Source organism: Thunnus albacares, chromosome 10 (assembly GCF_914725855.1).
Source record: "Thunnus albacares chromosome 10, fThuAlb1.1, whole genome shotgun sequence".
NCBI classification, from domain to species: domain Eukaryota; kingdom Metazoa; phylum Chordata; class Actinopteri; order Scombriformes; family Scombridae; genus Thunnus; species Thunnus albacares.
Genome location: NC_058115.1, coordinates 11,345,654 through 11,357,816, shown reverse-complemented (window position 1 = coordinate 11,357,816; position 12,163 = coordinate 11,345,654). Strand labels below are relative to the sequence as shown.

General features: G+C 38.1%; 2 protein-coding genes across 2 annotated transcripts; one reads left to right on the top strand and one right to left on the bottom strand.

Moving 5' to 3' along the window:
* Positions 1-809: 809 nt before the first annotated feature.
* Positions 810-4,948, bottom strand: pin4 (protein (peptidylprolyl cis/trans isomerase) NIMA-interacting, 4 (parvulin)). The gene is made up of 4 exons (XM_044363651.1): positions 4,796-4,948; positions 4,504-4,571; positions 1,928-2,047; positions 810-1,121 (listed from the first exon to the last, which is right to left on the bottom strand). Exons 1-4 carry the CDS (start codon positions 4,830-4,832, stop codon positions 963-965), a joined length of 384 nt encoding a protein of 127 aa, XP_044219586.1. The 5' UTR covers positions 4,833-4,948; the 3' UTR covers positions 810-962.
* Positions 4,949-7,726: 2,778 nt separating this feature from the next.
* nek12 (NIMA-related kinase 12) lies at positions 7,727-10,558 on the top strand (the record flags this gene model as incomplete). The annotated part of the gene is given in 4 exon segments (XM_044364559.1): positions 7,727-8,076; positions 8,078-8,654; positions 9,845-9,898; positions 9,900-10,558. Coding segments are annotated over 4 exon segments (1,140 nt in total), but the record flags the coding sequence as incomplete, so codon positions are not given.
* Between the last annotated feature and the right edge of the window lie 1,605 nt (positions 10,559-12,163).

The window sequence follows — 12,163 nt, the reverse complement described above, 5'->3', positions numbered from 1 at the left end:
TACATGAGCTACCTAAATTATGCATATTATTGAGTGCTGAAACAATTAGTTTGATAGTTAGACTATTCGACAGAAATTCATCTACTATTTTTATAATCTATTCATCATTTCAGTTATTCTTTAGGCAAAAATGCCAGACATTGCCTGATTTCAGTCTCTTAATTGTGAAGCTTTACTGCTTGTGTTTGTCTTATATGATGACATCATCTTGGACTTTAGGATATTGTGAAGGTAAATTTTCACTGTTTTTTGACATTTTATATCACAATTATTTGAGAAAATAGCCAGCAGATTAATCGATAAAATTAGCTTGCAGCAGTCCTCAGTAACCACACTTTATTTGTAACAGTATTGATATTATATCTCATATTTTCCAACTATAACTGATAATCAGTCCACTTTTTTGTTACTACTAACAACTAACTGTAACTAATCCCCAGAATACTGAATAACAGCAACTTAACAAGTAATTAATTTATATTTATAGTTTTGAAGTGTTGGTTTTGCAGTCATTAGAAATATGGGTTATATTTAATTTCACTGTAATTAATGACACCACCTTCATTTCTGAAAGACTTTAAAGCAGTAGTTTTTAGGAGAAAGGGTTTCTTATTAGGCCAACTCTTCTACTTCTATCAATTCTTTTTTTGCCTAAAGATCATGTCTCACACACACAGACCTGATGAGTGAAAATGAATTTAATTGAAAAGGAAAATCCAGTGAATTATGTGAATGCAAAAGTTAAATATTCCCTCAGGTTGACTTGTCAGTGTGGTAGTGTACATTTAACAGAGACAAAGCTGACAGTATTCTACACCAGGATCATTTAATTTTTTTTAGCATTCAGAAAAATATAAAGCAAACATTGCATCGAGGACGTAAAATCAGGAAGTCATCAGTTTCAGAACATAGCACACTGTGGAATTTGAATGTCCTAATTTCAAGTGTTGAGCCCACCCTCATCACTTTTTCCCCTCTACCATAATGATATGGTACCCAAATTTGGTCTTGACGGGAGGGTCTGTGTAGACAGGTTTATCCATGGAACTGACAGGCAAGGCAAATGCTGCATCTTGAAAAGGTCCAACCATCGACCCTCGGGTCATCCACCCCAGATCACCCTGTCATGAACAAAACAGTCATGAACAAAACATGGTATGCACCTAATATGAGTCAGAAACAAGGCAAAAAGCTAAGATGTGTTCACTGCACTGAACATAAAAAAATATTTTCACAACTGTGAGCAATGCAGGAATTTGAAACTACTGCCTTTTACAGCTTCAGTTACCAAGCGGTAGGCCACAGATAAGGAAATGAGATAGAAGCTTTGTTGCAAATGAAAAATATCAACAACTCAAAAATTAGGTGGTGCCCCTGAGTAACAACACATTGGCCAAAGAAGTTTCCCAGTAGCTGAGAATATATCAGTGTAGGTGTTCTAGTGGGTGAAAAATAGCCAAGTTTAGTAAAAGAGCTGTAAAGAAATTATCAGGTAGAAAGACTTATTAGTCATCAGTCTGGATTTCATCACCCATGAAGAGTCATTATGAGGTTTAGGCCCGTAGATCATATGTGTATTCATCATTACTTATATTTGTCCCATATTTATCACCACCTGTTCAGATGTATTCCATCTTGAAGAGCCCACTGCTTTCCTTGTTATGTGATAGTTAAGTGAATATCTTTGGGATGTGGACTGAAAAAACAAGCAATTTGAAGATATTATCTAGCGTTTGGCCATTTAGCCATTTTCTGATATTTTACAGATGATTAATCAAGAAAATAATAAGCACAATAATCAGTAATGAAAGTAATAGTTGCAGTGCTAATTACTAAGGTAAAATAATGACCTAGAGCATACAGTTAATACTGTGGGATCATTTGAATCAGTAATGAGGTTGAAAATGACTAGAATGAATGTTCTTACTCCTTGTCTAGCTTTGTCTTCACTGTATTGTGAGGCTACTTCGCTGAAACGGACTCCGGCCTTCAGTTTCTCCATTGCCTCCATGCATTTTCCATGTTTCTCACAGAGGATATGTCGAACCTGGGGCCACACAGATCACAAAAGCACAGTTAATACTACCAGGAATAAACAATGGTTGGGATGCAAACTAAACATAGCACAAAAAGTAAGGAAATTTGTGTTTGGTAGATTATTTCTTTGTTGTAACAATGTTTCTTGGCAATAAATCTTATACCGTTGGAAAGCCTGTTTATTTCCCTTTTAAATGGTGCCACATTTGTAAGGAACATGCATTTGTGGGATGAGCAGCAGAGCTGAGTATGTGGGTTGCACCCATAAAAAATATGCCAAATCTTCTCTGCCAATGCCTAACAGCTTAGTCTGCCATTGACTCTTGTTTGGTGTTTGGTGGATTGGATAATTGAGGTATGAAGAAACAAGACATATTGGCAATTTAACAATTTCTTCAACCAGCATTTGTCACAAGTCAGCTAACGTGGTTGTGTTGCTCAGTATGGCACGAACAGCACACCCAAGCTGATCCCACAAGTGTTCAATGGGGTTGAGGTCAGGACTGCTGGCAGGCCATTCCATCCTCTCCACTCCCAAATTCTGGAGGTAGTCCCTGATAAACGCCGCTGGTTGAAGAATGGGATGCCATCCCACAGCAGTGGGATGTGCGTATTAGATGCATTACCGCCACCTGGTGACCAGCATGAGGAGAAGGTGCCAGGCTGTTGTGTCTGTGTATGGTTCTTCCACACGCTTCATACTTCAATCATCCAATCCACCAAACACCAAACAAGAGTCAATGGCAGAATAAGTCATTTGGCATTGGCAGAGAAGATTTGACATATTTTTCATGGGGGCGCAAGCCGCATACTCAGCTCTGCTGCTCATCCCACAAATGCATGTTCCTTACAAATGTGGCACCATTTAAAAGGGAAATAAACAGGTTTCCAACGGAATAAGATTTATTGCCAAGAAGCATTGTTACAACAAAGAAATAATCTACCAAAAACCTTTCCTTACTTTTTGTGCTATGTTTATAACTACTTAAATTCACTGCAGTCATTATGCTTAGCAAGCACTGATAAAGCATCCCAATAGTGGATCAAAAACCCCTAACTCATTCATGCTGTCCAGCACTGCCAGCACTTTTATGTAGGGATGCACGATATTATTGGCACGTCATCGGTATCAGCGTATTCTGCCAATAATGAAAGGCCGATATGTCGCCTTCTCCTCCGCCGCCTAACTGTGCTTCCCTTGATGGACTGTATCACCCTGACGGTCCCGGTGCTTCCTCCTCAGGCTCCAATTCACTCAAGCTGCCTGTCAGTCCTGCTGCTTCTTCCCACTTTAACCCGAATAACAAACTGGGGATTGGTGGAGAAGCACAGCCAGCAAGCCTTCTCTAGCCTCCCAGCTAACGTTATCCCCAGCTCTCCATGTGGATCAAACTGGACCACTGATCCCCGGTTTGTTATTCAGGTTACAGTGGGAAGAAGCAGCGGGTCTGACAGGCAGCTGAGTGACGTGGAGCCTGCGGAGGAAGCACCGGGACCGTCGGGGTGATACAGTCCATCAAGGTGCTGCGGTGTTCAGCTGCACAGATAGGAAATCCCTCGGCTGACAGGATGTACCACACTGTTTGAAAAATAAAAAACTTCATCTTCTTCTTTTTGGTTCATAACAGCGGTTGGCAACCAGCGTATTAGATGCATTACCGCCACCTTCTGCTCCGGAGTGTGGACCAGAGATTAAATCCTACACATTAATCCTGTCTGTCTAATAAACTCAAAGAAAACTCTACTGCTCCACCCACTTGGAAGGTTCATTAAAGTTTTAATGCTGAGCTCCTGAATCCAGTCTTCCTAAATTCGTCCTTCATATATTGTCTTTCTTGATCATACTCAGTACAATCTATGCTTGCATGCATAATAGTCTCCTCAGCCAGCTAGAAAAAAATATGTGCATATATTGGTATCGGCCACAATGAGTTGGAAATATTGGCAAAAAATCCAATATCATGCATCCCTACTTTTGTGACCCAAAGCAGATGTTGGTGCAGCAGTGATGGAAATTTTTCCACTAATGGAGAAAAGACAAACTGCTTGAAATACTCCCTAACATGCAGGGCCTACACTCTACGAATTCAACAAAAACATTGCATGGGTTGTATGATTCAAGGAGAAAAGGGCAATATTTGTTAAAAAAAAAAAAAAAATCTCTAAGATTTAATCATTTCAAAGGTCACAACGGGTTGTACATTGCATGTTGTAGTCAAATCAAGTTGAAATCAAGGCTCCTTTTAAAAGGTTCACCTCTCATTAAGAATAATTATATCTATTATTATATTAAGTCTAAATGTGGCTCCCCACACCGACACACTCAGCTCTTTCCGTTTTCCTTCAAGCTCCCTTTGTGGTACAAGGAGGAGAGCAGTAGCCGTTTGGCAAAAAGTCCCCAGTAATGACTAAGTAAGTAAAAATGTGTGTGTATACAAAATGTGGTTTTGTTGCGTGTAATGTTACCTTAACAGCAGTGCCTCCCTTCGGTGCCTTTTCTTTCTTGTCAGCGTCTCCACTTCCTGAAGCGGCTCCTACACACAGCAAAGACGTTCATCACCAGGACAACAGCCGTGAGGACAACAAATACCAGCAGTAACATTGTAACAAACAACACGATGAGCTTAAACCTGGCGAGCAAGCCATCATAAAGCATGTGAAGTGCTCTGGCAGTTGTATGCTACTAGCTAGTAAATGTGGCTTTAAGATAAAAGTACACAACACACAACTGACAGGACGTAACTAATGGACCACTGACCTTTACCACCCTTGCCACCTTTTCCCTTTGGTGGCATTTTAGATTACAGTACACTGAAATTCAAGCAATTATGAGAAAGGAAAGCTGTGACAGCACGCTTTCACAGTGTTGTGAATAACGTGCGCAAAAGTCTGCGCAGAAAGCGGTTCTTCTTCTTCTTCTTCATGTTTAATGGCGTATTACCACCATTCAGAGCACTATCGCCACCAACGGTTGAATTACATAGTTCTTAAATCCTATTATTAAACCAGTGCTTTGAAGATAAGTGAAGACATGATTTAAAATATAGTTTCCAGAATCATTTGGAAAGAGTGTTTCCAAGTCCGTGTGTTCAACCCCTTTATGTTCCAGTTTATTTTTAACAGCTGTCTTTGTCTTGTATATTTGAGACAATGAAACAAGACTTGATTCACACTTTTCATATGATTACAGCTTTCACAAGTTCCAGTTAGATGCTTCCCAATGGGGTGCAGAGATGGATTTAGTTTTGTGTGTCCCAGTCTTATTCTGCTGATCAGGCACTCATGTCTCCTGTTTTTCCCCTGCAACCTCTTGTTGAATCTGATATAAATGCCTTCCTTTAGTATCCCTGTCCCAAAGCTTTTGCCACTGTGTCTTTATCCTGCTCCATATAAAAGCTTTTGCCTCTATTTTTCTTACTGCTATTGCAACTTCTACTTGATTTCTATCTAATCCTTTCTTGGCAAGGTGGCCCACAACCTCATTTCCCTGAATGCCCACATGTGCTGATATCCATACAAACTGTACATCACTTCATAATTTACAAATTCTATATAAAGATTGTATAATGTCACAAAGGATATACTGTCTGCATCTTGAAGAGGTATGCTTGAGATAAACCAGGGCTGCACTTGAGTCTGAGCAAAGCGGTGTACGCAGTGGTTTGACTTCCTCTATCTATCGCATGGTTAACAAGATTGCCATCATTTGAACTGTATAAGCAGATATGTGGTCTGTAGTTCTCTTGTTCAATTTCACTTCTAACTCTGGGACATAAAATGCACTACTTGTTTTCTCATTCTCTGGATTTTTTTGACTCATCTGTAAATATCTGTACATATTGCCCATATCGCTCATGTAATACAGTGTTCACATAAGCCTGCAGATTAAATGCTTTTATACTTGAATGAACATGATCCAAAATTGAGAAATCAATAGATAGTTGAGGCAGTAGCCATGGAGGAACAGCTGGCATTAAAACAGTTTGACTAATAGCCTAATCATTGACATCCAACTCCTTAGTTATAGCTGATATGATTGTGCTAAAACTCTCCTTTTTGATTTTGCTACTTTCCCCAAAACTATCCACAACCTTTTTAGTGGGGTGTAAATCTTTGTGACTTTGTAGATTTGCCCAATAATTGGCCATTAATTGTTTCCTTCTTAACGGCATGTCCCCATCTTCCACCTGGAGTGCTGACAACAGTGTTGATTTGACTGCCCCACAACACAACCGCAGTGCTTTAGCCTGAATTCGGTCTAATTTTCTTTAAAGAGGTTTGAGCTGCTGATCCAAATAAAATGCACCCATAGTCTAGAACTGATCTAATCAATGCTATATAGATATTTTTCATAGCTAGCAGCTCCCCAAACAGTGCCTGTCAAGCATCACATAATATTTAAGACTTTCTTACTTTTATCTTCAATTTTGTTTATATGAGTCTTCCATGTGAGCAATGCATCAAACCACAAACCTAAAAACTTGAACACTTTCTTTTTTCCTAATCTTTGATTATAAAGATTCAGGTAAACATCTTCATTGACTCTCTTTCTCATTAAAAAAAAACAGTTTGAGATTTTTCTACAGATAATTTAAATCCCCACATTTGAGACCAGTTTTCAACTTCATTGATAGCTTCCTGAACTTTTTTAACAACATACTTTACATTTATTCCTCTTGTCCAAATTGCCACATCGTCTGCAAAAATTGATTTTCCAATATCTGGACTGACTTGCTCATATCATTTTTTCATATTATTTTTTTTCATCATATCATTTATTATGATTGAAAATAACAGAGGACTTGCGCAGGAAGCTAAAGTCTTTCTTCTTCTTTGGGTAAATATTGGCAGATTGGAGCCTGCTAATATGCACACCTCCACCCAGTGTACAGCCTCCAAAGATATGTAGTACATAAATGTAGTAAATAACCCGTCTGTTAAAGTTAATTAAATCAAATTAAAATGTATCCTTACTTTTCTCATATATCCTCTCTATCCAAGGTCCATTTTATGCAGGAAAAGTTTCTCTACTTTGTCCAATAATTTACTCAAACTTAAAATGTATTTATTCAACACAGACATGTACGTACATCAGTAAACATTGTTAAACAAAAGGTAAATTTTCACCTGTAGTCCAGATGTTTTTAACCCCAGAGAATGTGAAATTAAAACGTTATTGAAATAATGCAGAGTGACAGGTAATAAAAAGGAAATAGACCTAAAGTCAGCAAAAATCCAATGCATCATACCAAAGGTATTAAAAAAGTCAGGTAGTGAATTAGTTAAGCATGCAACACAGAAACATAATACACTACGGAAGAGGATTAAGGCTATATTTGAGTTCTGAGTTTAAAGTCAGGGTGGAAAGTAAGAGAAGTCGGTTAAATCTGATAAGCATAATCATTTGAGTTTATTTAGATTTTGTATCTCTTTTTTCTTTTTTATAAAAAATAAAATGCAAACTCTGGGGTTAGCCTATAGCTTAATGTCGTATTCGGTTACATAATTGCAATAAATTAAAAATATTTAACACATTTTGTTGCAACTGATAAAAAAAAAAAAAAAAAACTTTCCGCCCTATCCAATTTCACGGCGTCAATGGTTACCATGGCAACAACACTGTACACATACGGAGGCCAAAGTGACGTACAGTTTATTGACAGCTGGCTTATATTGAAGTGGTCGTTAACCTCCTCGATACCGTCGTCTTTCTCTCATTCTTTTCAATAACACCTTTTATTGTGTTATTGTGAAATACCAGGTGTTGTGTTTGGGCCGGAGAGGAGCCGCGGACGTGTTCCTGATGAGGCACGCTGAGCGCAGAAGCTTGCACGCAGTCAAGAGGATAAAAGTAGAGGACGCAAGGACAGCAACAACACAAAGAGCTATCCTCCAGGAGGCTGAAATCATAAGGAGGCTGAAGCACCCTCACATAGTGAAGTGAAGCGATGTTTTTGTGAACTCTGACGACGGATTCATTTACATTGTGATGAGCTACTGTGATGGTGGGACATTAGATGACAAGGTTAAACGGAGGAAACGAGTTTTTCTCAGAGAGTACTGTAATGGGGTGGTTTATACAGGTCACCATGGCTGTTTATTACATACACACGGCTAAAATACTTCACAGGGACATCAAAACCTCAAATGTACTGCTAATGAAGAGAGGTGTGGTGAAGTTAGGGGATTTTGGGATATCCAAAGGAATGACAAACACAGCTGACATGGCTTCCACATGTGTTGGCACCCCCATCTACCTCAGCCCTGAGCTTTGCCAGGATGTCCCATACAGCTCCAAGTCTGACATCTGGGCTCTGGGCTGTCTGCTGTATGAGATCTGTGCTCTCAGGCCTCCGTTTGCAGCCATGAACCTCCTCAGTCTGTTCTACAAGATCACCAAAGGAGAGTATGATCCTGTCCTTAGCGTTTACTCGGAAAACATCTCCTCTTTGATCCAGAGAATGCTCTGCCTCAAACCTGAGAACAGGCCAAGTGCTGCCTGCATACTCAGCAGTGCCTGCGTGCAACATCAGCTGGAGTATATCAAACACAGAGAGACTCAGACTGACTGTGTTCCTGTGACTGAACCTGAAGAAGAGATCTGTCCCACGTCACAGGTTCACTGATGAGGAGCAGTTCTGCTGAGCCTTTGGGTAATGTGGGAGTGGAAATATAAAGTCAAACATCTTCATATTAGTGGTTGAAGAAATGCTCAGATCCTTTACTCAAGTAAAAGTACTAATGCCACAGTGTAAAAAAATTCAAAATTCTACACAAGTAAAAATCAGCAATCTACTTAAAGTACTCATTCTGCAAAAAAATGAACCAAATGTTATTTTATTACATTATTAGATTCTTATTGCTGATGAATTCTGCTACACGCTATTTATTTTCAGGAATCCCCCCCATTTTTTGCTTTTTTTGTGAAATATTGGATCATTTTATTTCTCTGAGTCTTAAATACATATTTAAATGAAACTATCTGTGAAGTTTAAAGGGGAAATGTGTCAAATCCAATGGTTTTTTTTAATGTAAAGTCTTAATCTGAAAACGTAACTAGGAACTATAGCTGTCAAATACATGTAATGTAAGACAAAGTACAGTATGTCTGTGAAATGTACCTTGAACTATATAAGTAGCATGAAATGAAACTACTTCTACTAAATGAACTAAGTTCCTCAAAACTGCACTTGAGTAATGTGTTTTCCACTACTGCTGCTTATACAGTGTGAGTGTTTAAAGAGAATTTCATGTCAAAGCTGATAATATGAAACTAGCTGTGATACTGTGATCTTGCAGAATTTAAATATTAGATACCTCAAAATGTCCTAAGTTGGGAGTTTTTGCTTTTTAACCAAATCGTAAGAGAGTTGTTTAATATTGTGCTCACAATTTTAGATTGAAATTTTCCTACAAGCACCAAAACTGATACACATGAATAGCTTTATATTCTAGACATAGTCGGGAAATTGTAAAAAAAAAAACCAAAAAAACAAAAAAAACCCAAAGGAAAACATAACTATGACAATGTGAAGCATTTATGCCATAAAAACATTAATGGAGACTAGTGCTGAAACAGTTTGTCAAGGAAATTAACCAAAAGCAACTTTTGTACTCAATTAGCAATTTGAAGAAGTCAATTTAGGTTGTGGGAAACTGACAGGCACTACTTTTTGACATATTATAGAGCAGATTAGAGTATTATAGAGTAGATGAAAAAAAATCCACTATCATCAATGGGAAAATATTCATTCAAAATATTCAGGTGTTAAATATGTGAATCCATTCCGTTGTGGTTTATATATAGAGAAGTTGTTTTGTGATGTATTTATGCAGAAATGATCCAGATGACTTTGAGGAAGAAGGAAGATTATGAGGATGTAGCAGGCTTAGTTCACACCATTGGTCTTCAGCAGCCACACGATGAGGCACTGGAGGAGTTTCAGCTGTGTGATGCTGGAGGACTGACCATCACGCTGAAGGCACTGAAGGAAAACGGGGTAAAACTTTTGCATCCTTAAAAACCGCGATGTGAAATATGTTGGAACAGTAAAATATCTGTTAAGTGCCTTGTATGTTAAGTGTTTTATATGCATTTGTCACTAAAAATGACATTATATATATTTGAGAAGATTAGAGGATCCTTTGAGAAAGGCCTTGGTTGAAAACATCTGCTGCCACAGTTTGAGCACAACGTAGAAATAGACCGGCTGCAAATCTGCTGTCTTACATTTTCATTGTTTTGGTATGTCATGTTATTATGCAAAATTTCATAATTGTTTATCTTTATCTCAAAATGAGATGAAAGGCTAGATATTGCTTACAACTATGACTTCAAAGAACGTATGTGGTATATATTGCGTCCGCAAAGATGTTTTCCTGCTATGATATCTAATAATGAACAATAATGAAACTAAAGATGAGAGAAAACCACAAGCTAGACACATCCTTGGAAACCAACCCACAGTAAACAGATTTGTCCAAAATAAGCAAAATGAAATAAATATGATTTTTAATTTTTTTTGGCCTTAGATGCTGCATTTTTGTTGTTGTTTTCTATTGTCTCTGATTACTTCAATCAAGGTTTTAAAGGTCATTAAAAAAGTAATTTCTAACTCTTATTGAGTTTTTTAATTTCACTTATCTGACTTAACTGGAAGAACTGCCACACAGCTGAATTTTCTTCCTTCCTGTTACATCAGTTTCAGTTAGAAGCAGAGTACATGACAGTGTTCAAAACAAATAAGTATTTACTACTGTATTAGCTAGTAAAACTTGAACTCACTGTCATTGTAACTGAGGATAAGCAACAACTAGGAAAGGTGTCCCCACAGCTGAACATTTTAAACAATTTGAAAGTCTTAAAATATTGAGCGGGGCCTTTGAATTTGTATGGAGGTAACTAATGAAGTTGAAGCAGTTAAAGGAGGTAAAGTGTCAAGTAATTCTAAGCAGGAAAATTCAACTGTCAATGGAAGTTAAAATGTAGTGCTGATTTTGAATTGAACTGGAAACTGCTGACTGTTGACAGACTGAAAGTCTGTTGAAGTGTAAATGCTGAAAGCAGCTGAAGAGTGAGTCAAAATGCAATTGCTGAAAAAAGGTGACACATCGGTTTAAGAGCAGGACCTTTAATGATTTGAAGCATATATTTGAGATCAATACATAAAGCAAACACCCCGTAAACATTAAAGCGGCTGTAACCAATGTTTTTTTTATGATAATGTAACAAATGACAATGTGTAAAGTGAGAGACGTCGGTCATAGTGATGAACCTACAGAGAATCATCACCTGATTCTACAGCTCCTCTCGACTTTCTTGGAGTTTTGTAGCGAGTTTCATCTCATTGTTTAGCTGTTCAGCCTGCAACTTCCTAGTTGAGCTTTCAGATTAAAATTTTGCATAAAAAACCTTGTGATCCCTCAGAAAAAAGGCAATGTCTAGTTGCGGCTCCTTGTCAAGTTTCAGACATCTATGAGCTGTCAGCAGTTCTCCCAAAGGGACATTTCCCCTCTAAACTTCTCAGATAGATTAATTTAAATAACAGACTGAGGCTCAGAGAGGCAAAATTGTCCAATATTTCACAAAAGAAGCCAAGTATCGGGAAAAGTCCTAAAAATGAATACAGATCTGTGTAGCAGAAACACAGTTAGTGACTAGCTTTAACATCTAAAGAGCCAGATATTTCGTTCAGGATGTGTAAATAAGCAGCTGTTTGCTAACATGTTCGCCATATCAACTGAAAAGGTTATGGTGTTTCAGTTCAGAAAATCAGTAAATGCCGTTTTGAATATAGAGCAAAAACAACTGCAGCATATACCACGAGTCTAGCCAGTGGCGTGCTTCAAAGCCTCATGGGAGCTGTAGTAGCAACAGTATCTTTGCTTTATACTTTTCTATCAAGTAGCTCATGCTGACCATAAGCTTGGGTAAAACTGCTGATTTGAACACAGCCTTTGCTTGTGTTAAGAGTCTGTGGTATTAGCATGGTGATAAACTGCAAGGTGTTATGATAGCGGCGGTAATGCTATGTAACTTCCACTTCCCTTTGCCCATGTAAGGACGCCTCGTTCATCGTGCATCATTTCTCATCAAATATACTTAAAGGTTGAACACTCATTAGCT

What these genes read in the sequence shown, in the direction of transcription:
- pin4 (XM_044363651.1), bottom strand. Translation starts at nt 4,832, where the DNA reads ATGCCACCAAAGGGAAAAGGTGGCAAGGGTGGTAAAG. An exon ending in AGGGAGGCACTGCTGTTAAG is followed by an intron (nt 2,048 to 4,503) that starts GTAACATTACAC and finishes GTGTGGCCCCAG; the next exon opens with GTTCGACATATCCTCTGTGA. An exon ending in AAGACAAAGCTAGACAAGGA is followed by an intron (nt 1,122 to 1,927) that starts GTAAGAACATTC and finishes TGTTCATGACAG; the next exon opens with GGTGATCTGGGGTGGATGAC.